Source organism: Bos indicus, chromosome 7, assembly GCF_029378745.1.
Source record: "Bos indicus isolate NIAB-ARS_2022 breed Sahiwal x Tharparkar chromosome 7, NIAB-ARS_B.indTharparkar_mat_pri_1.0, whole genome shotgun sequence".
In the NCBI taxonomy this organism is placed as follows: Eukaryota; Metazoa; Chordata; class Mammalia; order Artiodactyla; family Bovidae; genus Bos; species Bos indicus.
In genome coordinates this window covers 71,623,827-71,650,994 of record NC_091766.1, presented here as the reverse complement: position 1 = coordinate 71,650,994, position 27,168 = coordinate 71,623,827, and the positions used below count along the sequence as shown (strand labels likewise).

The 27,168-nt window shown below is 48.7% G+C and overlaps 1 protein-coding gene across 3 annotated transcripts in view; it reads left to right on the top strand.

The window, feature by feature from the left end:
* CCNJL (cyclin J like) overlaps positions 1–27,168 on the top strand; it is a 63,734-nt gene that overhangs the window by 16,086 nt on the left and 20,480 nt on the right. For all 3 annotated transcript variants that reach the window (XM_070793944.1, XM_070793943.1, XM_070793945.1), the window contains exon 3: positions 14,536–14,749. In XM_070793944.1, coding sequence (XP_070650045.1) covers positions 14,536–14,749 — 214 coding nt within the window. The remainder of the gene's footprint in view (positions 1–14,535; positions 14,750–27,168) is intronic.

Genomic DNA, 27,168 nt, shown 5'->3' with positions numbered 1-27,168 from the left:
TGAAGCTGAAACTCCAATACTTTGGCCACCTGATACAAAGAACTGAATCATTTGAAAAGACCCTGATGCTGGGAAAGATTGAAGGCAGGAGGAAAAGCAGGCAACAGAGGATGAGATGGTTGAATGGCATCACTGACTTGATGGACATGAGTTTGAGTAACCTCCAGGAGTTGGTGATGGACAGGGAAGCCTGGCATGCTGCAGTCCAAGAGGTCGCAAAGAGTCAGACACAGCTGAGCGACTGAAAAGAACTGAAGTGCCCTGACCAAGGTGGAGTTAGTTGTTGCATGCTGGTCTATCTTCATTCTTTCATTCAGCACATGTTTTTTAGCAGTTGATCACATGCCATGCACTGCTAGCCACTGGGGATATAAGTGGTGAGCAAAACAAAATTTTCCACCTTCATGGAGCTTACAGCCGAGCATCAGGCTCACATGAAGTGCCTGTAAAGCGCAGAGAGATGCCCAGCTCCATCCCAGGAGGACTGAGTCAGCAAGACAGGAAATGGGGAGTATAGTAGATTCCTAGGGCTGTGTCAAACTGGGTGGCTTACAATAGCAGAAATGTATTCTCTTGTAGTTCTGGAGGCCGCAAAGTCTGAAATCAAGGTGTTTACAGCATGGTGCTCCCTCCAGAGGCTTGCAGGGAGGATCTCCAGCATATGGTCATTGCTGGCCATGCTTGACATTCCTTGGCGTGTAGCTTCATCAGTCTATTCTCTGCCTCCATCCTCACCCGGCCCTCTTCCTGTGTTTGTCTTTGCCTGGTCTTCCCTCTGTGTGCCTGTGTGTCTCTGTTTTCTCTTCCTATAAGGACACCAGTCATTGGATTAGGGCCCACTCTAATCCAGTATGACCTCATTTTATCTTGATTGCCTCTGTAAAGACACTATTTCCAAATAAGGTCACGTTTTAGGGTCCTGGGTGGACATGAATCTTGCGGAGATGCCATCCAACTCAGTACCGGGGGGCAGCCTCCATGTTTGAGTAGATCCCCAGGAGATTCCAGTGCCTATGATCAACTGGCCACAGGTGTGGGAGCCCAGGTCAGCCGGGGACTGGAATCCCAGCTGGAGCAGCTGGGGCTTAGTGGTGGTGGTTACCACTACCGACCCATTTCTGGCTGCACAGTAGGGTCAGGATGCCCAGGAGAATGCATCAAAAGGAATCTGGAAATGAGGGCAGGTACGAGAAGGCAATGGCACCCCACTCCAGTACTCCTGCCTGGAAAATCCCATGGACGGAGGAGCCTGGTAGGCTGCAGTCCATGGGGTCGCTGAGGGTCGGACACGACTGAGCAACTTCACTTTCACTTTTCACTTTCATGCATTGGAAAAGGAAATGGCAACCCACTCCAGTGTTCTTGCCTGGAGAATCCCAGGGACGGGGGAGCCTGGTGGGCTTCCGTCTATGGGGTCTCACAGAGTTGGACACGACTGAAGTGACTTAGCAGCAGCAGCAGCAGCTGAAAGTGTGGAGTGAAAGCTGCAGCTTAGGAGTGGTGACCAGGGGAAAAGGAGAACAGTTGTGAGGGTTGGACCTATTGCAAAGAACCAGCATGGAAGGAGGCACACCATGACCCCTGCCCCTAGGTGACAGAGGGTGTGAAAGAATGAGGGGCACCTCCAGTACAGAAGGTGTGGGACAGGGTCCTATCAGGAAGCTGTTAAGGAAGAACTCAGGGGGGTGCTGGCATTTTATGGGGGGGCGGCGGTGTAAGGGTGTCACCTGGGATTGGGGCGGGGGAGTGGGTGCTCAGACTTGCCTTTGTGCCCAGAAGGGCAGTGGCTGTGTCTCCTGGGAATGAGGAAGTGTGTTTGGAGCTGGCCCTCCTATGATTTGCAGAGTTCAGGGGGGCCCCATGAGAGGTGGGGTGGCTCAGGGTGACCTCTCTCTGCTGGAAGGAAGCTGCAGGCCAGACATCAGCAGGGGAGGATGTGACCAGCCTTGTCGGCTTCATGTACCGCAGGCCACCCTCTCGAGGATGTTGAAATAATGTTCCCGCAGAGAAGTTGATTCTTTACGGAAAATGCCTCCTCAGGCTCTATGAAGCAATCGGTTTGCGAGGGGGAGGGAGGGGTTGGGTGATCCTCTGGCTTTGCAGGGCCTCCCAGGTCTGTGGCCTGTCCTCTTGAGGCCTCTGAAGAATTAGCCCACCCCTCCCCTTTCTTTCTCCCTTTCCATTTGCAAGTCTCCACTTCCTGTTGGTCACCTTGGTTACCCATGGTGTTTCTTCACCGTCTTGCTGCTCTTTGTTCTCTGGCGGACTCAAGCCCTGGAGCTGTTTCCCAAGCAGCTGGCCCGGTGCCTGGAGGCCCAGCCTCCCTAGGGAGGCAGCAGTTGGCAGCAGGGAGGAAGAGCTTGGTGGGAGGCACATGGGACGAGACCCCGAGTGGCTTTCTTTTAGTGGCTGGTGTGGGAGGGCAGCTCGGCCGTGCCCCGCACCTTGGCGTGTTTATGCAGCAGTTGTCACACTCAAAGCCGTGTCCCACCCCAGGCCCAGCCAGCTCCTCTGATGTCCACGCCAGGATTTGCCACTGACCTGCAGTGGCCTGGGCCATTGCACTTCTGAGCCTCAGTCTCCTGGGTTCTGCTGGTGTTAGTGGCAGTTCCCCTGCCCGGGCCCACTTCAAGACAGGGAGTGTTGAGAGGAGAGCCTGAATGGGTTAAGTTGTTGGGGGACATCTCTGTGTAGAGAAGCAATGTCAGAAGGGCATGTAACGAGACTTGTATGGGCTCACAGTTATCTCCCAGTGCGGGATTACTGGTGATTTAATGTACTCATCTTAGTACTCATCATATTTTCTAAAATTTCTATAGTGCTGCTGCTGCTGCTAAGTCGCTTCAGTCGTGTCCGACTCCCAGCGACCCCATGGACTGCAGCCCACCAGGCTCCTCCGTCCATGGGATTTTCCAGGCAAGAGTACTGGAGTGGGGTGCCATTGCCTTTATTTTATAAACGGTTTCATATAACATTATTTTGGAAGGAAAACACAAGCCTAAATTATCCCATGGAGGCCCCAAAACATAATGTTAAGAGCACAGAGTCAGAAAGCCCAGACTCAGATATGACCTTCATTACCTCGATGGCCTTCAGCAGGTTACTTAGCTTCTCTGAGCCATCCTGGTCTGGAACACCAGGACGCCAATGATCCCCATCTCGTGGGCCTGTTGGAGGATGAGAGGACAAAATGCATGAGACATAGTGTCTGGCTAATGACATATAAGCTTTCAAATTATGTGATATATGATATATATATATATATATATGATACATATATATGAAATGGATGGTTATATAAAACTATTCGTCATAATGAGCAAGTCCAGATTCTCATGAAGACCAGAGGGGAGGTGTAATCCAGGAGAGAGAGAAAGCTCTGTCCTTGCCTTGGGTAGTATGTACCTCAGTCTATCCAGTAACAGCAGAGTATCAAGGAGGAACCCAGGTCTGTGTTTATGGAGGACAGGATGCTGCCAAATATATATATATATATATTTGTGTGAGATGGGCTTCCCTGGTGGCTCAGCAGTAAAGAATGTGCCTGCAATGCAGGAGTTGCGGGAGACACGGGTTCTATCCCTGGGTTGGGAAGACCCCCTGGAGGAAGGCATGGCAACCCACTCCAGTATTCTTGCCTGGAGAATCCCCCCCATAGACAATGGAACCTGGTGGTCTACAGTTCATAGGGTTGCAAAGAGTCGGACACAACTGAGGTGACTGAGCTCGAGTTCATAGCACAGGCATGAGATGGGATGGGGTGGGCAGGGGTTAATCTGGTGCCCAGTCCCCGGACCCCTCAAGGCAGGGCACCCAGCACCTGGCTGCCTGGGGCTTCTATGGCTGGAGTCTTTGGCCTCTTGTGCCCCTCCTAGGCTCCTTAATACCACCGCCATGTGGAAGTTCTTAGCAGGGGCCATTCTGCAGGTAGAGGCTGTGGTTTTCCATCTCAGCAAACTTTTCAGTTAGTCTCTAAATTTAGAGTTATCAGATTACTAGACAGTGTGCCAGGGATTTTCACCAGAATCTTGCTTTGCAGATGTGCTGGAGTCCCAGCTGCCAGCACCGTAAATCACCAAAAAGCATGGGTGGGGGTGATAGTGGTCCCTGGATAAATTTAACGTAGACTTTCCCAAAACTGTGAGTTTTTTCTGAACAAATGTTTCTGGGCCTTTAATGGGCTAATATATGATGCTTTTTAGGAAGGAACAATGTAGTAGTAGGCTTCCCTGGTGGCTCAGAGGTAAGACTCTGCAGTGCAGGAGACTTTGAGGAAGACGCCAATTTGATCCCTGGGTCAGGAAGATCCCCTGGTGTAGGAAATGGCAACCCACTCCAGTATTCTTGCCTGAAGAATCCCATAGACAGAGGAGCCTGGTGGGCGACAGTACTTGGGATCACAAAGAGTTGGACACAGCTGAGTGACTGAGCATGCACACAGAATGTGGTATGCAGTGTTTCCCAAACGAATGGCCCACAGAAGCCTCTTCTTCAGGGGCCGGGGTGTCATGGGACACATGTCAGCAACCAGTATCTTTGGAATGACCAAGTATGGAGAGTATGATTTAGATTCTTAAAGCTTCCAGTCCTCTGTAAACACTGACCTGCTTCCTCCTTGGTTACCCTACCCTCCTTGCTGTTGGGTAGACTGAGGGACATGCCACTGCAATGCAAGGACAACATTCTCTTTCCCCTGAAATTCAGCATCACCCCCAACCCCTGCCCCTACACTGCCGGGCTTTGAGTAGTTTGAATTGCCCAGCTAGATGAATAGTTTTATTCAACATAAGATCAGGAGCAACTAGTTTTTTCCTGCCTTTTCATTTCAAGTATTTACCATTCCCCAAATTTGGAGAAGAAGAATTGAGTATCTCTTTTGTGTCAGGCATTGGTGTCCTGGAGCTGAACAAGACGAACCCTGCCCCTGCCCTCATGATGTCTGCAGTCAGGGGTGAAGAAGGACAGTGGATTGATGGATGGAGATTTGGATAGGAAGTCCTGGATGCCCCTGAGTTCTGACAGGGGCATTCCCTGGGGACACTCTCTTCAGAAGTGACTTTTAAGTTGAGATCGGCAGGAAGAGTGGGTTAAGAGGCAATTAGAAAGTAACACAGCGCAGGACACCACGGGGTCAAATGAAGACTTCCTTTCCTCTCATCGTGAGAAACCAGGGGTGACTGGCTGAACTTTCACAGTGCATGTGACCTTCAGAGCCCTCTGAGGTTAGCCTCAAAATGTGAGCAGAGCCTTTGTGTGAGGAGCACACTCTGAATTTCCTGCCCATCTGTCCTGCAGCAGTGACAGGCTGCGGTCCCCACCCAGCTCTCCTGGCTGGGGGCTCCGGGTCTGTCAGACTGCACTTGGAGCTGGCCTCGCTCCTGTTCCCAGACACATCTGAGCACAGCGCAGGTGTGCGGGGTTTGCCACCTCTGCCAAGGTCAGTGCCTCTGTGCTGGGGGTGAGGGAGGGGTCTGCATGCCTGGACTCCGGGCAGCCCTGCCTCCTGTGTGTAACTTGGTTTGGGGCTTCATGTAGGTCGTGATTCCCTTGTCCCTGGTCTTTCTCGGAGCCCTGCCCCTCTCAGGCGGTCCTCTTTCTGCTTTGGAAGCCTCTGGAAGAGCCCTTGGGCAGGCAGGAGAGTGTTTCTAAAGGACTCCAGCCTGTCTTGACACCCATCACCTTCCTCTCCTCCAGGATGGCACCTCTGGGGTTTCTCACCCTGGGACTGTCCCCCAACCGTCTTGGTTACCCCCAGGGAAGGGTATAGGACCAGGTAAGGGAGATCTAGGGGAGGAGGGCAGAGAAGGCTCCAGGTGGAGGGAAGTCCCCCCAGTTGGTGTTGCTTGGGTTGTACCTGTGTTCATCACAGAACACTCCATTCATTCATTAATACATTCATCCCCTCATTCACCAGATGTTCATTTGCCCTTAACTGTACCAGATCCAGATCAGTCCCTGGCTCGGGAATATCCCCTGGAGGAGGGCATGGCAACCATTCCACTATTCTTGCCTGGGAAATTCCATGAACAGAGGAGCCTGGTGTCCATGGGGTCGCAAAAGAATCAGACACGACTTAGCGACTAAACAACAACAACTGAGATAGCAAAAGCAGGTTTTTTTGCTGTTTTTTTTTTTAAAGGTGGAGTCCCACCTACCTGCCCTCCCCAACCCCATCACAACCATCTGTCTTTGTGCCCCCACCTGCTCAAACTGGGCAATCAACCTTCTGGGAGGGCAGATAAAAGCTCTCCCGTCTGGCTCAGGTGATAAAGGTCTAGGGAGGGAGAGTTTCAGGAAGCCTCTGCCTGCCCCTCCACCCTGCCCCTTCTCAGTGTGGCTTTTGTGCCGGCCACACTGATGCTGCCCCTGGCCCCACTGTGAGCAGGATCACCCTGCCTGGCGTGTTCCTGCCCCCTTTCCGCCCTCGCCAGCAGCTGCCTGCCTGCCTGCCGAGTGCCTGCCTAATCCACGAGCGCTTCCTGAGCCGCCCCTCGCTGGCTGCCCTTTTGTTTCTGGAATTCAGGCAGCTCAGCAGAGGGGCTGGCTTCGTGCACCCAGCTGCTTCGAGCTGCCTTAGGTCAAGAGTGCTCCGAGAGGAATGCGATCCTTAGAGCAAAGCCCTTGTAATGGATGCCTTCCCCCGCTCCCCGGCACCCCCCCTCACAATTGGGTTAGGGGAATAATTGGCCAGACTCTGAACAAACAGGGTAGGCATGCTGGCGTCCTGGTTTGTTGTTCATTTCCCAAAGAATCACCCTGCTCTGAGGTGCTGAGCAGAAGTGAAGGCTCAGAGTCTCTGCAGAGCATGCGGAGGCAGGCAGCTTTCTCTGCCCTGCCACCCCCCTCTCCCCACCCCAGCCCAGCTATAAACCCTCAGGTAGAATGTCTCCTTCATCAGTACAAATCAGGATCCTTTGAGAGCCCGACAGAGGCAGATAAGCTCAACTTATCTGAAGGTTGATTGCCCAGTTTGAGGGAAAGGCAGGCAAGTGCTGTTAAGTGCCACACGCTTTACATTATGACAGTGTGACCTCCTTTTCAGGTGAGGACACCGGGGTTCAGAATTCACATGTCCAGGGTTAGTAAACAGTAGAGGTGAGATTCCACCCCAGAACTGCCTAATGTTGCAATCCGTGTCAGGCTGTTCCCCTAAATGTGGAGGAGTGTATCTGGAACAGGGAGGGATGTCCTTGTGTTCATTCTTATTTTTTAACTGACTTTGTGTTTCAGGCAGTTTTAGGTTCACAGCGTATTGAACAGGAGGTACAGAGATGTCCCATGTACCCCGCCTCCCCTCCACATCCACAGCCTCCTCCACTATCAACAACCCCCACCAGAAGGGTCCATTTGTTAACAAGTCAGTGAAGCTACAAATCCTCACGTAAAGAGCAGCCAGTGAGGGGCGGCTCAGGAAGCGCTCCTGTAGTGGACCTACATAAACACATTACCCCGAGACCAGTTTACACTGGCGTTCACTTTTGGTGGTGTACATTCTGTGAGTTTGGACAAATGTGGAGTGACATGTCTCCACCATTATAGTACCATACCCAGTAGTTTAACTGCCCTGAAAGTCCTCCGTGCTCCCCCTGTTTCTCTCTCCCCCACCCAACCTCTGGCATCCACTGATCTTTTCTTCACTTTCTCCATAGTTTTTCCTAGTCCAGATTGTCATATAGTTGGAATCATGTATGTATGTTTCCTCCTTGCCTTCTGATGGACGTTCATTCCTTTTTTTTAACTTACGCAGAGATTTTTTTTGAGCACCTGCCCCTATGCCAGGCTCTGGGCAGTTGGTTTGGCAGGGTGGATGTGGCTCCTGCTCTTTGCAGCTAGAGTTTAGCAGGAAGAGACACATAAATAAGTAAATATCTGGCCTTGAAGAACAGCGTGCTAACAAGGGGCACCTGATTTAGAATGATGAGGGATCAGAGAAAGCCTCTCTTTATAAGTGATGATTAAACCTGTCTGAGGGATGAGCAGAAGTGGAGCTGGGGAGCATCACAGACAGCTGTTCTCCTTCCTAGAAGCCTGCACACCCTTGAGAACAGCCTTTTCCATGAAGCCCTACCTGCTGACTCCTTCTTGAGCTATTATTGCCTGTTCCAAAGGTCCATAGCTGTTTTATGTACCAATGGCTTCCTCAGAGAATCTGCTCAAGCCCGTGGGCTCTTTCTGCAGGAGGGTGTGCAGAGGAAAGACATACAGCATCTTGCTTTGAGCTTTTCCTACACAAGGGAGAATGCAGAGGATGGGAGTGAAGCTCTGTCGGGCTGAGCTAAAACCAGAGAGAAGTCAGGACGTTGCATATCTGACTTCTTGTGTTTGGAGCCTTTGAACCACCTGGATGAGGGCAGTGCAACCCGGGCCAAAGGTCACTTCGCTAATTTCCAGCAGCTGTTGCCTATGGAACACTAAGTATCTGAGATTGTTGTTGCTTCTTGTCAAGAGCCTTAGAACCCTCTGCTTAGAGGAAATACCCAAGTAGGCTGCAAGCTTGTGGGAGCTGCTGGAGGGTGGGGAGGGGGTCCTGGTGATGAGAGGGCTGCAACCGCAAATTGGCTGCTGCTACCAGCTGTCTGGCTATAAGCCAGGGCAAGACTGACTGAGAGATCTTCCCTGCAAGGCCACTCTAAACCCTTTACTGTCATTGCCCTGCTCCAAACCCTTCACTGGCTCCCATTGCCCACAGGGCAGGCGGGATATCTTACATGTTAAGTCCCTTCAGTCGTGTCCAACTCTTGCGACCCCATGGACTGTAGCCTGCCAGGCTCCTCTGTCCATAGGATTTTCTAGGCAAGAATACTGGAGTGGGTTGCCATGCCCTCCTCCAAGGGATCTTCCCGACCCAGGGATTGAACCTGTGACTCTTACGTCTCCGGCATTGGCAGGCGTGTTCTTTACCATCTTAGCACGACATACAGACTGAGACCCTGTCCAGCCTTGGAGCCTGCTTTGTTCAAGCATACTCTCCCTCTCTGGCTGTTCCAAGGGCTCCAGCTTCCCCAGACGGGACACCAGTGTGGCCTTGCAGGTGCTGTGTTTCCAGCTGAACTTCCTTTCCCCCTTCACCTTCAACAGGTTAGTTCCTAGACATCCTTCCAGAATTTGACTAGACAGGTCTCCTTGAGGTTCCCACTGACTTGCTACTCTACACAAGTGGCCACACCTTCCTCTGGGCCCTGGGCAGTCAGTACTCACCACTGCAGTCCCTCCCTTCTTCTCCCCGTCCCTTCCTTCACTCCTTTACCATTTAATTCCAGGCATCTGACCATGTTCTTGTCACACCAGGGCAGTGGCAAAACAAGCAGGAGTAAGAGCAGATCCAGACTCACACCCTTAAGCAGCTTGAAGTCCTGTGGTGGTAGCATGAATCTATCAAACAATGAAGATGAAAAATACCCAAAGAAGTCAAATCCTTTCCTTAAAGAAGTGAAGATTTTGTCCATGATTTAAAAAGTCTACACATAATAAATGCTGGAGAGGATGTGGAGAGAAGGGAACCCTTCTACACTGTTTTGTTGTTTAGTTGCTAAGTCTTTGCGACTCTGTGAACTGTAGCCCACCAGGCTCCTCTGTCCATGGGAGTTCCCAGGCAAGAAAACTGGAGTGGGTTGATATTTCCTTCTCCAGGGGTATCTTCCCGACCCAAGGATTGAACCCACATCTCCTGCATTGCAGGTGGATTCTTTACCACTGAACCACCAGGGAATGGAATGTAAATTGGTACAACCACTGTGGAAAGCAGTATGGACGTTCCCTAAAAAACTAAAAAAATTTGTGATATCATCCAGAAACCCCATTCCTGGGCATATATCCAGAGAAGATGAAAGTTCTATCTCTAAAAGATACAAGCACACTAATGTTCATAGCAGCACAATAGCCAAGACTTGGGAGCGACCTAAATGTGCATTAGCAGATGAATGGATAAAGATGTGGTACATATATACAGCAGATTATTATTCAGCCATAAAAGAGAATGAAAGAATGCCATTTGCAGCAGCATGGATAGACAGACCTAGAGAGTATCATTATCATGTGACTTACTAAATGAAGTAAGTCAGGTAGAGAAAGACAAATATGTGTTATCACTTACATGTGGAATCTAAGAATAATGCAATTGAATTTATTTGTAAAACAGAAACGGACTCACACATAAAAAACAAACTTCGTTAACAAAGGGGAAAGGAGGGGTGGATAAATTAGGAATATGGGAATAACAGATGCATATAAAATAAAGAATAAAAATTTACTGTATAGCACAGGGAACTGTATTCAATATCTTGTAATAACCTATAGTGGAAAAGAATCTGAAAATGTATATATGTTAACTGAATTACTTTGCTGTAACCTGAAACTAACAAAATACTGTGAATCAACTATACTTCAATTAAAAATTGTTTATTAGAAAAGATTTTCTCATTGATTTAAAAAAATAATAAAAGGTTGAGGAAAAGGATACATTCAAATTCTTCTAGTCTCAGATCTAATATTTCTTGTTAGTTAAGCCCTGGGGTTATAGGACTTTGTCACACTCAGTTTCTTCATGTGTAATGTTAGGGACAGGAAATAATTCATCAGGCATTAGGCACCTTCCATGATCACAGCTTTAGGGCTACTGAGACAGAGGTGTTATGGCCTCAGGTTCTGGGGAAATAAGTCAGAGAAGAGATCCTAGCATGAAATCTCTACCAGGCTTCGCTTTCAGAGGGCAGGTCTCCCCTCCCTCAGGGAAGACGAGCAGCTTTACCAGTGTCCACAGCTTTCCTCTGCAGTGCTGATCCCGGTTTGGAATTCTGCATTTGCCTTACTCTTTGATGGTCATCTCTTTCCAACAGGGCCATAAACTCCATTAGAGTGGGTGATATGTCTGTCTTGTTTTTTTTATAACAGCTTTATTGAGATATCATTCACATACCATAAAATTCACCCTTTTGAAGTCACATTCACTTGCTTTTTAGTGTATTCACAGAGATGTGCAACCATCGACACTGTCTAATTTAAAAACATTTTAATCATTCCTAAAAGAACCCTCATATCCATTAGCAGGTTCCCCCTGCCGTTAACCTTCCCACCTGCCCCCAGCTTCCAGTAATCGCTGATTACCTTCTGTTTGTATGGATTTGTTACCAGAAGGGGGGCCTCTTCCAGGGCCCAAGAGTGGGCTCTTGTCTAACACTTGGAAGCGAAGTGTCCGAGGATACACATGTCCTTACAAAGCAAAAGACTTTATTGAGAAGGGGCGCCCAGGCAGAGAACAGTGGGATGAGAGAACCCAGGAGGGGGTTCCCTCCTCCTGGCCAGAGGGTTCCTCTGCCTCATGGCTCACTCAGTTTTTATGGTAATGGGATTAGCTTACAAGGTTGTCTGTGGCCAGTCATCTTGCTGTGCCCACTTTTGGTCTGACTAGGGTCCTTCCTGATGGCACTAGGATCTCTCTGCCAAGGGAGGATTTCTGGGAGGTTGGCAGGACATATTATGGGTTGGTGACTCCTCTCTCCTTTTGGCCCCTCCCAAATTTTCCTGGTTAGTTTTCAGTGGCAGCACCGTGTTCCTTATGGGGATCTCTGATCTCCTGTTGTGAGACAGCTCATGCAAGTGGTTATTACCATGCCTGACCCAGGTGGACAGTTTTGGTCAGCAATTCCCTAACAGATTTTCCTGTACTGCACATTTCATATAAAGAGAGTCCTATGATATGTGGCCTTTTATGACTGGATTTTTTTCACTTAACATAATGTTCTCAAGGTTCATCCAAGTTGTAATACATATCAGTATTTCATTCCTTTTTGTGGAATAATAATATTCCATGGGATGGGTATACCATATATTTCCATTCATCAGTTGGTGGACATTTGTGTTGTTTTCATTTGGGGGCTATTATGAATAATGCTGCTATGAACTTTTTAAGTTCAAGTTTTTGTGTGGTCATCTGTTTCCATTTCTCTTGAGTGTACACCAAGGATTGGAATTGCTAGGTCATGCAGTAAGTCTTTTACAGTTTGAGGAGCTGCCAAATCATCCTCCACAGTGGCTGCACCATTTTTCTTTAACACCAGCAGTGTATGAGGGTTCCAGTTTGTTCACATTCTCACCAGCATGTGTTTATTTTCTGTTTTTGTTTTTATAGTAGCCATTCTAATGGATGTGAAGTGGTATCTGATTGTGGTTTTGATTTGCATTTTCCCTAAAGTAATGTTGTGGAGAAGGCAATGGCACCCCACTCCAGTACTCTTGCCTGGAAAATCCCATGGGTGAAGGAGCCTGGTAGGCTGCAGTCCATGGGGTCGCTAAGAGTCGGACACGACTGAGCGACTTCACTTTCACTCTTCACTTTCATGCATTGGAGAAGGAAATGGCAACCCACTCCAGTATTCTTGCCTGGAGAATCCCAGGGACGGAGGTGCCTAGTGGGCTGCCGTCTATGGGGTTGCACAGAGTCAGACACGACTGAAGCGACGCAGCAGCAGCAGCAGCAGCAGCAAAGTAATGCTGAGCATCTTTTCATGTACTTATTGGCAATTTCTATACCTTCTTTGAAGAAATGTCTGTTCAATCATTTGCCCATTTTTAAATTGGGTTGTTGGTCTTTTTATTGAAGATTTGTAAGAGTTCTTTGTATATTCTGAATTAGAGTCTCTTACTGATCTGTGATTTCCAAATATTTTCTCCCATCCCGTGGGTTATCTTTTCATTTTCTTGATGGTATCTTTTGAAAGTTTTAAATTTTGAAGTCTAACTTATGCAATTTTTTCTCTTTTTTTATTCCTTTTGTTTTGGATGTCGTATCAAAGAAACCACTGCCTCACCTAATCATAAAGATTTGTTCCTGTTTTTTTTTCTTTTTAAGAGTTTTACAGTTTTAATCTTACATTCATGTCTGTGTCTGTCTCATTCCTGATTGTACCCCCTCTGCCTAGAATAATGCCTGATATATAGAAGGTACTTGATACTTATTGAGTGAAATGAATGAATTGATATCTCTTAAATGAGTGAGTGAACAGATATCTCCTTGTCCCAAAGCTGTTGCTATTCACAGCCCCAGGGTTAAGAGAGGGTGTTAGGCAGGGGAGGGTCACCAGTTTGTTTTAATCTCATCCCCCAGTTAACCTGGCCTTAGTGAGCTCTCACAGTTCCTTTTTTGCAGCTTCTTCTTTATGTTTTTCCTGGATTTTTGCTTCTTTTTTGTTTCCCTTTTTGACAAAATGTTGCTAAGACATTTCCTTAGTAAACTGTGTCTAGTCTGCTTGGTTAAATGTATGGTAGAGGTATAAGAAAATTTTTTCATTCATCAAAATCTTGGGTGACATAGTTTTCTTGTTGCACTTACTTGTGTTTGACTGATAAATTCAGATGCTGCTACTGCTGCTGCTAAGTCGCTTCAGTCGTGTCCGACTCTGTGCAACCCCATAGACAGCAGCCCACCAGGCTCTCCCGTCCCTGGGATTCTCCAGGCAAGAACACTGGAGTGGGATGCCATTTCCTTCTCCAATGCATGAAAGTGAAAAGTGAAAGTGAAGTCGCTCAGTCATGTCTGACTCTTTAGCCACCCCATGGACTGCAGCCCACCAGGCTCCTCTGTCCATGGGATTTTCCAGGCAAGAGTACTGGAGTGGGGATGACACAGAAGTATATAAATTACGAAGGAAGAGTCACCTCCTCAGGGGACATATGATGGCTGAAACTTACTTTTAGAAAAAGTGTGTATATAGAAAAAGAAAAGGTAAGGTAACAACTGATGAATCTGGGTGAAGGCTATTTGGAGTTCTCTGTACTCTAGTTTTTATTAGGCTGGGCCAGGTCTGAGTTGTAGCACTCAGGGTCTCTGATCATAGTGTCATGCAGGATGTTGTAGTTGTGGCATACACGATCTTTAGTTGTGGCATGTGAAGTCTTAGTTGTGGCGTGTGGGATCTAGTTCCCTGACCAGGGATGGAACCTGGCCCCCCTGCATTGGGAGTGTGGAGTCTTAACCACTGGACCACCAGGGAAGTCCTTATGCTCAAAATTAACAACCTTTCTTACACTGAATTTTTTTCAAAACAGTGTTTCTCACAATCGCACCCATAGAGGAAATTAAGCCGAGGACCCTGAAAGGTTGCTGGGTGCTTGGTGCTTTACATCCATTTTTCATTTAATCCTCAGCTGTTGGAAAGGAAGCCAAGGTGAAGGTGGGCTGACCAAGGTCATACAACTTGGTTGAGTGGAAAAACCTGAATTTGGACTTGGGACTCCAACTTAAGTCCTCCTGTGTGTTTTATGGCCTTGTGCATCTCAGGCAGTCGACCTTTTGCTGGGAATGACCAGGCTGCTTCCTTTGCCTCTGTCTTCACGTTCTTGACACTTCACGAGCCTGAGCTCAGCGAGGGCAGGAGGGGGATGGTCCAAGAGTTTCTAGAATAGAGCGACTGCCATTTGGGGCTTGAAGGAAAGCGAAGAGGGAATGGAGGGAATTGATGCTCCCTCACCAGCCAGCAGGTGGGCCATGAGGCTCCTGGGAGGCAGCCCTGACCCCCTCTTCTGCCCTACCTGTTCCAGGAGCTGAAGCTGCCCACCTTCCGAGCCCACTCCCCGCTCCTGAAGAGCCGCCGGTTCTTTGTCAACATCTTGACCCTGCTGAGCAGCCACTGCCAGCTTTGCCCCGCTGCCCGGCACCTGGCTGTCTACCTGCTGGATCATTTCCTGGATCGCTATGACATCACCACCTCCAAGCAGCTCTACGCCGTGGCGGTCTCCTGCCTCCTGCTCGCAAGTACGTGGAACCTGCTTCCTTCCCTGTGCCATGCCCTCCTGCTCCACGAGCCCACGTGCTCCCGAAGTGTTCTACATTTCCGTGGTCTTCGTGCATCTTCTGTATTCATCCTTAGCTGAATGCGAAGAAGTGAAGTTGCTCAGTTGTGTCCGACTCTTTGCAACCCCATGGAATGGAGCCTGCCGGGCTCCTCCATCCATGGGATTTCCCAGGCAAAAATACTGGAGTGGGTTGCCATTTCCTTCTCCAGTAGGTCTTCCCGACTTAGGGATCAAACCTGGGTCTCCCACACTGCAGGGAGATGCTTTACCATCTGGGCTACTAGGGAAGCCCTAGCTGAATGCAAGCTGTAGTAATAATAATCAACATGTTCTTTAGCATCTAAAATATACCAGGCTATAAGGCATAAGGATTTTAGCAACTTGGTCTTAAAAGAATCCACATAATGACTCTAGAAGACAGATCTTTGAGTACCTGCATTTCACCAAGGCACAGAGAGGTTAAGAAATTTTGCTTGGGTCTATAGCAGATAGGATTTGAGCCCAGAAATGCAGGATGCCAGAATCTGTGTCTTAACCCCATGTTACCTCCTTTCTGACATAGGGCCTCTGAATGTGCTAAGTGGGTGGGTGGGGAACTCTAGCAACCACTGTCCTTAGACATGTTTAGAAGTGTGACTGCTTGTGTGGGGCCCAAGCAGGAGTCAGGCCTGGGCACAGGCCTCTTTCAATGAGGCCTCACTAAAACACAGCATGGCTTTGACCATCTGTCTGTCTGCCTGGGTAGGAAATGAACATGCTCCTGGTCTGGTCCAAACAGAGTCTGCCATGCCATGCTGCCACTTTAAAATCGCCCTCTGGTTTGCTGACAGTCTTAAAAGGATCAGCCGTCAGGGTCCTGCCTCTCTGACCTCATGCCTTTCTCCTCCTACCTCCCTGGGTTCCAGCCAGTCCCCCTGCTCCCCTGTCACAGAGCTTTGAATCTGCTGTTCCCTCTGCCCAGACCCTCCATTCTCTTCCCCCGCCCATCTGGTCTTGGTTAGACGGCACTCAGGCCCTGCACTTGCATCCCCAAGAAAGCCTCCACCACTGCCTGCAGACTGAGTGGTGCGTATGTAAGGTGTCTCTGATGTACAGTTCCACGGCATCGTGGATTTTTAATTAAAACCCACCTCCCCAACTAAGCAGGCTTCCCTGATGGCTCAGCTGTGAAGAATCTGCCTGCAGTGCAGGAGACGCAGGAGAGTCTGGAGATGCTGGTTCAATTCCTGAAGAGCCCCTGGAGAAGGGAACGGCTACCTACTTCAGTATTCTTGCCTGGAGAATCCCATGGACAGAGGAACCTGCAGGCTACAGTCCATGGGGTCATAGTCCAACCTGCAGGCTACAGTCCAAGAGTTGGACAGGACTGAGTGACTGAGCAGCACACCCCCACTAAGCAGTGAGTTTCAGAGGGGAAAGGAGCACATAGGAAGGCCTCGGAATATAGTATATGTGGACTAAAGGAAATGAATGGAGCCAAGGGTTCCCTTAGAGTGGGAACATCCACATTTCTCCAAGTTGCCCTTAATGCAGAGGAGCACATACCCTACAGTGACCAGCTGCGGTCACATTAGACCAGCTGCAGTCACATTACCTTGATATCTAATCAGATTTTGCCTTCGTCGCTGCATTACGTTACTGTCCTATTTTATTACAGGGGGCCCTTCCCCATTCTTTGATTTCCCGCTGATGCTTCAAGAAGACCATGCCCATTTTCTCCAGTGGCTTTGTCTGTCCCTGGCACACTGCTGTGAACCCTTCATCACCATCATGCAGTTCCAAACACATGGCATTAGAGTTTTTAGCATTCTGCCTTGTTTTCCACCCTGACACCTGCCACCTGCTGTTATCTATAATCCCTGTGCCAGCTTTGGGTTTACAGCCTTTCAATTTGTGATTTTCTCTACCTTGGACCAGCTGGCTTTCCCCTGTGATATAGGGGATCTTGGCTTGCTGGGAGACTGGCCTGCTTGCTACTTCAAAGTCCCAAATCAGCACGCAGCTCTCTTTGGTCTTGGGAGGAGCTGGGGGCTGGCGAGACGTCCCTGTCAGTGGAAGGCAGCACGGACGTCGCATTTCGGGGGGCCCTCGGGGAGTCTGCGCCGTGGCCTCTGGCTTGCTGCTGTCTGTGATCTGTGGTCTGCATCGAGGGCCCTGGGGCGGAGGACTTGGATTTCCACGGGGCCACCGAGGCTCCAGCGTCTGTCTGGGGAGCTGGGGTGGGAGGTGTTCACTGGGGACTTCTTTGTGCAGCGGCTGCCACGGCAGAGGGGGGAGCCTTTCAGACAGAGAGGCAGACCCCTGACACACCCGCATGTCTGAGGGCGGCAGCCAGCCTCGAGTGGCAGGAATGGATTTTTCAGGACACCTGCCATATGCTCACGGGCCCCAGGCAAGAAAAGTTTCCATGACAGCCTGAAATCCTATTCATTCCTCCTTCGCCTCTCCCCAGGCCAACTGTCGGCCACAAGGGAGGTCACCTTGCTCAGGAGGTTCTGAGTTCTGCTCATTTCCTAGCAAATAATTAATTCCCAGATAAGAAGGGTGACAGTTCTTCGGTTTTTGCAGCTGCTTCCAGGTGAGGGTCTTGCATAGATGGAACCCTCTCACCCACATGCACTTTCTCTGCTCCCATAAAACAGGAGCCGGTCGAGAACCCATGTCTCCAGACTGTGGAAGGAGGAAGAAAAGCAAGAGTTTGTGGGCTGGTCCATGGCGGACCAGTGGCAGGGCCGCCCTTTGCCTCTCTGTGATCAAGTTTTATTTATTTATTTTTCATCCCCTGCATTGCTAAGTAGATTCTTAACCACTGGACCACCAGAGAAGTCCCTGTATGACCAAGTTAACTTCATTTCCTTCCTTAACAGAGGAGAGACTCCTGTTGTTGTTCAGTTGCTAAGTCGTGTCTGACTCTCTTGTGACCCCGTAGACTGTGTAGCCCACCAGTCTCCTTTGTCCATGGGATTTCCCAGGCAAGAGTACTGGAGTGGGGTGCCATTTCCTCCTTCAAGGGATCTTCCCGACGCAGGGATCAAACTCATCTCCTGCATTGGCAGGCAGATTCTTTACCACTGAGCCACCAGGATACCCTGGAGAGACTCCTTCTGTAAGTATAATCTAGATCTAAGTGTGCCATAAATTGAATAGAGCCACTGTCTTCTGGAGTCTTTTGTCTTATACAGCACCCCTCGCTAGCTGTCTTTTGGTTGTTGTTGTTGTTTAATTAAAAGGGCAGTTTGACAACACAGAAACCCCACCACTTGCAGGTGAGTTGGCTTTGACGGTGCCCCATAATCATCGTCCTGATGGGCTGGCTGCATTGTTTACTGGTCCCTTTCTACACACCCAGCCCTGTGCCAGCCACTTCATACACACATCACTTGGAAGCCTCGCACCCAGCCCGGGTAGTCGTGCTGTCATCCGCCCATTCCATAGGTTCAGAGAGGCCCCAAGTCACACACTTTGGAATTTTGCTTTGTTTTTTTAAATTGAGGTAGAATTCACATCACAACATAGAATCTACCATTCTGACCACTGTAAAGTGTGCGGTTCTGTGGCATTTAGTTCACGTACCACTGTTGCACAGCCATCAGCTCTCTCTAGTTCCAGAACTTGCCCATCACTCCGAAAGCGGCCCACGTACCCCATTAACCAGCCAGTTCCCATTCCTGCCCATCCCTAGCCCCTGGCAACCACCTGTCTGTTTTGTGTCTGTTCTGGATATCGCATATGGAAAGGAATCATACAATATGTGACCTTTTTATGTCTGCTTTCTTTTAAGTTTTTAAGATTCATCCATGTTGTAGCATGTGTCAGTACTTCAGTACCTCATCCCTTGTTATGGCTGTATGGATACATACAGCCTTGCATGGATGGACCACAGTTTGTGTATCCATTCACATGTTGATGGACATGGGGGTGGTTTTCACGTTTTGCCTGCTAGGATTAGTGCTGCTGTGAACATTTGAGCACCAATTTTGTTTGAACATTTATTTTCAATTCTTTTGATTATCAATGTCGGAGTGGAGTTGCTGCCCAGATGTGGTTATTCTGTGTTGAACTTTTTGAAGGAAACTTGGAGTTTCGCCTTTGCCTCGTTATTGCCGTTCAGAGATGAATGTGTGCTGAGTCCTTATCCCCAGGATATGGACCGGGGAAAGAGAGAAAGGAGAGAGGGAAGGAAAGAAAATCAGAAAGGCAAGAGGCATGACCAGTGGCATTTTGCTAGGATGGCAAGGCCTTAAATGTAGTATAAGATCTTACGATGATGATATAAAAAGTATGAGATGCAGTAAGTCCCCGACATATGAACAAATTCCGTTTTGAGAGTGCATTCATAAGTCCAACAAAGTTAGCCTAGGTACCTGACTAACACAATCTGCTATGTAGTACTGTACTGTAATGTTTGTAATACTTTTCATATAGATAACACACAAAAACAAAAGCAAAAAATAAAACATTTTTAATCTTGCAGTACAGTACCTTGAAAAGTACAGTAGTACAGTACAACAGCTGGCATACAGGGGCTGGTATCGATTGAACGGGCAAGAAGAGTTACTGACGGGAGGGGGGAGAGGAGGGGGAGATGGTAGAGCTGAAGGATCGTCAGCAATAGGAGACAGAGAGCAAGCTGCAATTTCACTCATGCCTGGCATTGATGGAACACACATTTGCATCTTTGAATCTTTGCAACTTGAAGGTTCATATGTAGGAGACTTACTATATATATGTATATATATATATATATTTTTTTTTTTACTGTATGTTTTTATTGTTAAAAAGAATCCAAAAGGAACAGAAGCACCTAGCATAAAAAAATTAGTTTCTCCCCAAATCCATAGTCCCATTCCCAAAGTTTGGGGTGTATCAGTCCAGATCTAGATGTACTTATGTATTTTTGTAATTGAGAAAATAAATTTCATTTCTCAGAGTGGGGGAGGGAATGAATCGTAGGTTAACAGCTGAATAAACTGCCCAGTAAACAAAATTGCCAGATTTCCTCCCTTCCTCCTTTTATCATTCTTTTTTTTTTCATTATTTCTTGCCAGCTAATCCCAGTTCCATTATACTTTCTCTTTGCAAGCGTCTGTTTTCTTTCATTGTGACTTTCGGACCCCTGCCCACTCCCTGAGAAAACAATGTTTCTGAGTGCTGAATTGTTGGTGAGCCGCATCCTGCCCCTGACTTCTGATTTGTGAAAAGCTGTGGGAGCTCAGGGAGATGAATCCATGTGTTTCTTAGGATAAAATTCTGACTTCCATTTTTTTGCAGCTGAGCCTGAGTCCAGTGCTAGCCTTCATCTCAGCTCTCATCCTTCTCCCCAAGAGAGGGAGGCATCAAGCAGGAGGGTGATCCCATGGTCTCTGCAAGGAAAGGACCCCTCTCTGTCCTTGGGTCCTCATGCAGGGCAGGCTCCCTTAGCCGGGCCCGAGTCAGTCTTGCTATTCTGTGCTTACCTGTAGTAGGCACATCGCCCTCTGGTAGAGTTTTAAAATTAGCAGTGGTACACTCACTTGTAATAAGATTCAAAAACTAAAATAAAAAATCTGTTACCCATCCCACTCTCCAGAGACAACTTATGAGAACAGTTTCTTATATCTCTGCCCAAAACCGAATGAATGTATTTTCTAGGAATATTCTGTGTGTATACAAACATACAGTCAGCTTTCATGAGCCAAGATTCCATACTTGCAAATTCACCTGCTCACTGGAATTTATTTGTGACTCCAAAACCAACGCTTCTGGCACTTTGGGGGCCAGCTCTGTGCTTTCTCATTTCGGCTCTCACACTAATAGCAAATATCAGGTGGCCTTTTCGGCTCTGTTTAGTGCCTTGTTTTCTGATTTTTCTGCTTGTTGGTGATTTTGCTGTGTGAAATGAGCCCCCACCATCATGTTGAACTACAGTATTCTGTTCTTGCGTTTAGGAAGGCTGCGCTCTTTGTTTCTTAGGAGAACATTTGTGTGTTGGGTAAGCTTTGTTCAGGCAAAAGGTATAGTGCTGTTAGTTGTGAGTTCAGTGATCATAAATCAATGATATATTAAACAAAAATACACAGAAAAGGTTACGTAGCGGGTTTTTTGGCTCCACTGGGTCTTTGTTGCTGCACTCAGGCTTTCTCTAGCTTCTGTGGGTGGGCTTCTTGTTGCCATGGCTTCTCTTTTGGAGCTTGGGTTCTAAGCACATGGGCTCAGGAGTTGTGGCACATGGACATAGCTGCTCCATGGCATGTGGAATCTTCTTGGACCAGGGATTGATTCTTAACTAAAAAGCTTAGTGTTAGTCCAAAAAAGCTTATGTGTTGATTGATTGTGATCAGACTCACAGGAACCTAACCCTGTATCTTCCCTCTAGGAGCATGGTTCTGTGTTCACCAGATCAGTGTGCACCGTGAAGAATCAGGATCAGTTAGATCTGCACAAGTGGGTTAACACCAAAGATGCTTTCTTTGTGGTACCTTAGGGAATGTCTTTCCCATCAGTCTTTGTGGAGGTACCTTACTCTTTATACTGAGTGCAGAGTTCTCCATGTTATAAACACCGACATCCATAGAATGATTTCTCTGTCAATGGATATTTACACTGTCATCCTTTTTTTCTTTTTACACTGCTTTACACAATGTGACAACAACTGTCTTCCCTGCATCTTTGCACACTGAAGTATGTCTGTGGGATAAATGCCCAGAGATGAAATGGCTTTGGTCAGAGGTATGTGCATTTAAGATTTTGGTAGGCTGCACTGAAACCAACCGCTGAGGAGATCCTTTGTTTCTTCAGTTGAACTTAGTGTGCAGGAGCCTTTGGAGCCACACTTCTCCACCATCAGAAGGAGAGCCACGTCCCTCCCCCATCCTGGCCCCTCCTCACTCTCCACTAGGGCTTCCCAGCGGGGAGTGCATTTGCATCCCGCCTTTCTGCCTTGTCCTGTCCAGGATGCCCAGGTAAGAAATGAGTTCCCACAACAGCTACTTTTAAGGCTTCTTAAGCCAGACATCAATAGCCTCATCTCTTAGTGAAGGTACCAAAAGAAGCACTGCCTCTGGGCCTCCGTAGATTCTAGAAGAGACCTGTCTTTCTCTCAGTAAACTGTCTTCCTCTCTCTCTCACCCCTGTATCCTTCCCCTCCCGTTCCCCTGCTTTGATTACTTAGCAGCTGAGAAGCAGCTTCTTTGCCAGCGGAGTGGGGGGATGGGGTCGCTCCCTCTGAGACTTTGAGATTTCGGAAACTTGAAAGCAGTCCTAATCCCTCCTGATGTCCCTCCTGAACAGGGATGAAGGAAGATGCCCCAGCTCGCCCTAAAGCCAGGGATTCTTGGGACCCCACTGGGGCACCAATCACAGGCTGCTTGTGTGCCTGCATGCTCAGTCATGTCGGAGCAACTTTTGCAACCTTTTGGACTGTAGCCCTCAAAGCTTCTCTGTCCATGGGGTTTTCCAGACAAGGACACTGGAGTGAGTTGCCATTTCGTCCTCCAGAGGACCTTCCCAACCCAGGGATTGTCTCAGCAGATGCAAGTGGGGGCAATTTTTCCAGGTAGCCTTGTTCAGGGCTGTGCTTCAAAAAAGTGTGAGACTTATTTATAGGATTAGACTCAAATCTGCAAGGAAACTTGGCTGTCCCTGTTCAGGAAATAATTCAGCGCTCCCTGCCTCTCGTGCAAGAGTGGTCGGCCCTGTGTTTCCTTCCTGCCGTGGTTTCACATTTCAGAAGTCAGGATGGGTCTCACCTTTGATGCGTGCGCTTGATACGACCAGTGTGTGTTACTTCCTCCAGAAAGCTGCTGCAGTGTCCGTGGTGCGTGTTCTAATCCATAGTATTTCAGCGGTGGCCACACAGCACAAGGCAGGCTAGAAACAGTGGTCTGTCACGTGAGCGCCACGCCGAGCAGCTCCAGTGTTACTGTAGCGAGGACGTTGTGATTTTCCATTTCCTGTTTCTGCAGACTGGCAGGCTTAGAACTATTTGAGGGGAGGGATTCTGTGTGAAGTGCCTGTCAGACAGCTGACTGGGCTGGAAACTGAGAAATTGCGCCATTTGCCCTAGCAAGTCTAGTACCCAGACCTGTTCAGCAAAGGCCTGCTGTTCTGGTCTCAGAGATTTTTTGAGGGGAGGGGGAATCTTGAGCTGCATGAGTTGATTTATCATGCAGGGTTCAAGAGCCCTTGACCCCACATGGGTAAAATAGTCAAAAATAACCTGTATTCTGCCTTTGCTGTATGCCAGACATAGCGGTCAACCTCAGGGAGACGGGGTGAACAGTAGGAGTTCACCTGGAAGACTCAGCAGCACATAGCGGGGCACAAAGCAGATCAAGCCTGCATCCTAAGCAGGCTTCAAGCCAAGCGTGACCAGCAAGTCCTGGGCACATGCCAAGAACAAGCCAGTCACCCTGCTGAGAAGAGCCAAGTGTCCTTACTGTTAAGAGAACATTTCGGTTCACACCATGACTAGGATATTGACATTGGGCATGCTGTCTGCTCCTCATGCTATTTGCAGTTTGGCTGCTGGGATCTAGGCATCTTTATTTTCTTATTTACAGTAACCTTGAACCCACCGAGCAATGAATGCTCGGTGTCTTACAGTTCTTTCTCTGCTGTCACAGCCAGGATTGCATTATAAGTATCCTGCTAATGCTGAAGGCTTAGAGGGCAGAGTTCAGAATCCTTCATCATTGGGCCACCAGTTCTCCACACCCAGAGTCTGTCCTCCAGGTTAGAGCCCTTCCCTGCCTTGCCAAGGAGACTTGGGCTCTGCGTGGTGGGGTGTCCACACCTCTGGTCACAGCATTCTGCCCTCCATGAGGCACCCACCAATTGTCTGCATTGGTTACAGTAGGACCAGCAAGGCAGCTTTTGGTTCTTTTCTCTTTTTTTTTTCCTCTCTTCAGTATAATTTCCAGGCTTCCCTGGTGCCTCAGTGGTAAAGAATCCACCTGCCCATGCAGGAGATACGGGTTTGAACTCTGGTCTGGAAAGATGCCACGGAGCAGCTAAGCCCATGCACCGCAACCACTGAGCCCACATTCTGCAAATACTGCAGCTCTCGCGCGCCCTGGAGCCTGTGCTCTGCAAGAAGAGTGAGAAGCCTACGCACTGCAAAAGGAGAGGAGCTCTCAAGGCACCAAAGACCCAGCACAGCCAAAGAAAAAAATAAATAGAAGTATTTTTAAAAAAGAAACGTATGATTTCCATTTTATTGTCTTTTCAGAGAACAGTATTTCTTCAGTCTTTAAGGATTCATCTCCTTTCATGGGCTTCAGTGGAGGTCGTGGAGCAGCACCTGCAGTCTAAATCAGGGTGGTGGTGTTCAGGGTGCGCTTTCTGAGAATGATGCCTGGTTGACTACTTTGCTGTGAATGGTACAGTTCACCCAGTAATGTTGTTTCATGTACAGCTTGGGAAGCACAGAGACGTCAAAAACACTTGATTCAGAATTGTCGTCCCTGATGGCTGCGGCCTCTATGATGTTCTGAATGACAAATTTTTTTTTTTTTTTAATTTATTTTTGGCTGCACTGAGTCTTTGTTGCTGCGCATGGGCTTTCTCTAGTTGCAGCGAGTCGGGGCTGCCAGCTAGCTGTGGTGCACAAGCTTCTCACTGCGGTGGCTTCTCCTGTTGCGGACCACGGGCTCCAGGGCGTGGCCTTCAGTAGTTGTGGCGTGGGCTTAGTTGCCCCGAGGCATGCGGGATCTTCCTGGACCAGGGGGTGGCAGGGGCCAATGCCCCATGCATTGGGAGGCGGATTCTTAACCACTGGACCTCGAGGGAAGTCTGAATGACAAACTTCTTAATGGCCTTATCCTTGGGCGTGCACTGGGCATAGTTGGTGCTCTGAACAGGCTGCACATGACCACGGCTTTTTTTCTGTAGGACCATTGTTCCTTCTTTTCTCAGTGATCTTGGAAACGAGGCGAGAGAGGAGGTTTGCTTTAAAACTCCTTTCAGACCCAAAGGAAATGTGCCAGCCTAGCCTTCCCTGGGAGGTCAAATGAGATTAATCATTTTCTTTTTTGGCAGATCTTAATTCCCAGGCCAGGGATTGAACCTGGGCCCTCAGAAGTGAGAGCGTGGAATCCTAATCAGTGGACTGCCAGGAAATTCCCCCAAGATGAGATTGTATTATTTGTGTTTGCCTAGATTTTCAAGATGGTCTTCAGGGAGCATGCCTTACCTCTTCCTACATCCTCATCTTGAATGAGGGCAGATCCACATTTAGGAACCTTCTCTGGCACTTACTTTGCTGGTTCTGGCTTCTAGAGTCCCAGCAATGGCGTCTTGGTTTCTGAGAAGTTGAAACTGTTTTTCCTCAGCGGCAGAATGATATTTGTTCCTTGTAGAAAACTAGAAAAAAGTAGAAAGCATACAATAAAAGATAGTTGCAAACCCACTGCGTTTTTTCCTACAATCAGAATTTGGGGGTGGAGGGCAGATCCTGGCCTCAGTGATCATGGGATGGTTAAGATTTATTGTTTACAGGCCAGGTGGTGTTTTGAACTCTTTATGTGGATTTGCTCATTTAATCTTCAATGAAGATTTAGGAACCTTCATTGTGAAGTAGGCACTGTTATTTCCTCCAGTTGACAGAGGAGGAAACCGAGACCCAGTGGTTGGGTAACTTGCCCATTGGGTGAGCGGCCCAGATGAGGACCCAGGTGGCCCTGAGTCCTTGCTTTCAGCCACAACACAACATCAGCCTTTGTCACCAAGCAGGTCACTTTCTTCCTTGGCCATAGCAGAAGACTCAAACCAGCAGCCGGAGAGGTTGCTGGGAGATGCCTGGCTCCTCTGCTTTCTGAGTCTGCTGAGCCGCGTTTCAGCTGACCTGGGTGGAAGCTTCAGCCCCAGGGACCAGGCATCATGATTGGAAGCAGCTCCCCCCTGACCTTGAGAGAGGCGGCCAAGGTTGCTGCCTTGCTCCTCCTCCTGCCACCTCCTCCTGCCACCTCCTCCTCTTCTTCCTCCCCCTCCCCCCCTCCCTTCTCCAAGCAGAGACGTTGGAATAACAAAGGATCCAGAATAACAAAGGATCCAGAACTCCGACATCCACGCCTTCAGCTCAGAAGAGAACTTGTCAGCTTTTCTGCGGCTGGCAGCCCCGTCAGGCCTGGTCCGGAGCTACCCGGGTCAGCTGGCAGGGGCATTCTGCAAAGCAGGGGCCTTCATTACAGGGGAGAACTCCCTTCCGCTGCACAAAGCACTGCTTGACCCTGGCCCCAGAAACCAGCCGTGTACATGACAGGGGCCCACGTTGCACGCCCCTGCTTTTACAAAGAGGAGCACAGAGGAGCCCAGGTTTAGCTGGGGTCAGCGAGTGAAGTCATCACGCCAGTTTGCTCCATCCTGAGACAGGGAAGCCCTCACTGCCAGAAGGGAAGCCGGTGTGTGACCCAGCTGGCCGAATGCCACCTCTGACTCGGAGGCATTTTTACAATTTCCTCCTGGAGAAAACAACTACCCACAGCCTCACCTCCAGTCCAGAGTTGAACTCCGGAATTGAGCCAGCCTGTCAGAAATGTGCTTTCAGTCATTCATTCATTGTTTATTGAGCTCTGCTCTGTTCTGGACCCTGAAGATGCAGCCGTAACAGAACAGCCTGCTGTGAGGAGGGGAACTTTCAGAGGAGGCTCTGAAAGTCAGGGTGAGCCCAGGGACCTGATCATCTCGGGCCCCACCATCTCCCAGGCTCAGCGCGTAGTAGGTGTGTGTGTGTGAAAGGAATCTTGAATTACAGGGATCATGGACATTCCTTAAGGGCCTTTCTTTGTGTCCTGAGGAAGGCAGGGAGCTCAACCTTGGAAGAACCCCACTTTGCCTTCCCGCTGGGTCTCCCAGATGCCCCAGTTTGGCTGGGATCACAGGCTTGTTTCTGCAGGACATTTCCTAACCTCCAGATCCCTGGAGGGGCTGGGGTTCTCGGATGCGGTGCATCTGGAGTAGGTCTTCAAGGACAGACTGGGGATGTAGGATGCTCCCCACTTCCCACCTGCAATGGTCTTTATAGCCTCTTCCCTTCACTGAAAACTGCCACCGATGCACTTTTTTTTTTTTTTTCTTTAAAGATCTAATTTAAAAAAATATATTTATTTATTTGGCCATGCCGGGTCTTAGTTGTGGCATGCGGAATCTTTAGTTGCGGCATGTGGGGTCTAACCTGAATAGGGATCAAACCTAGGCCCCCGACATGGGGAGTGCAGAGTCTTAGCCACTGGACCACCAGGGAAGTCCCCAAAGTACTGTCTTACAGCGGGAGGGTTTTCTTGCTCTGTCCCTGGCTTTCTCTCTCTCCCACCTGAAATCTCGTCCTCAGGTGAAGCTGTCACTGCACCTGTGCTGACTGCACGGTTGGCTCTGAAGCGAGCAGATGTTTATAAAGCAGTG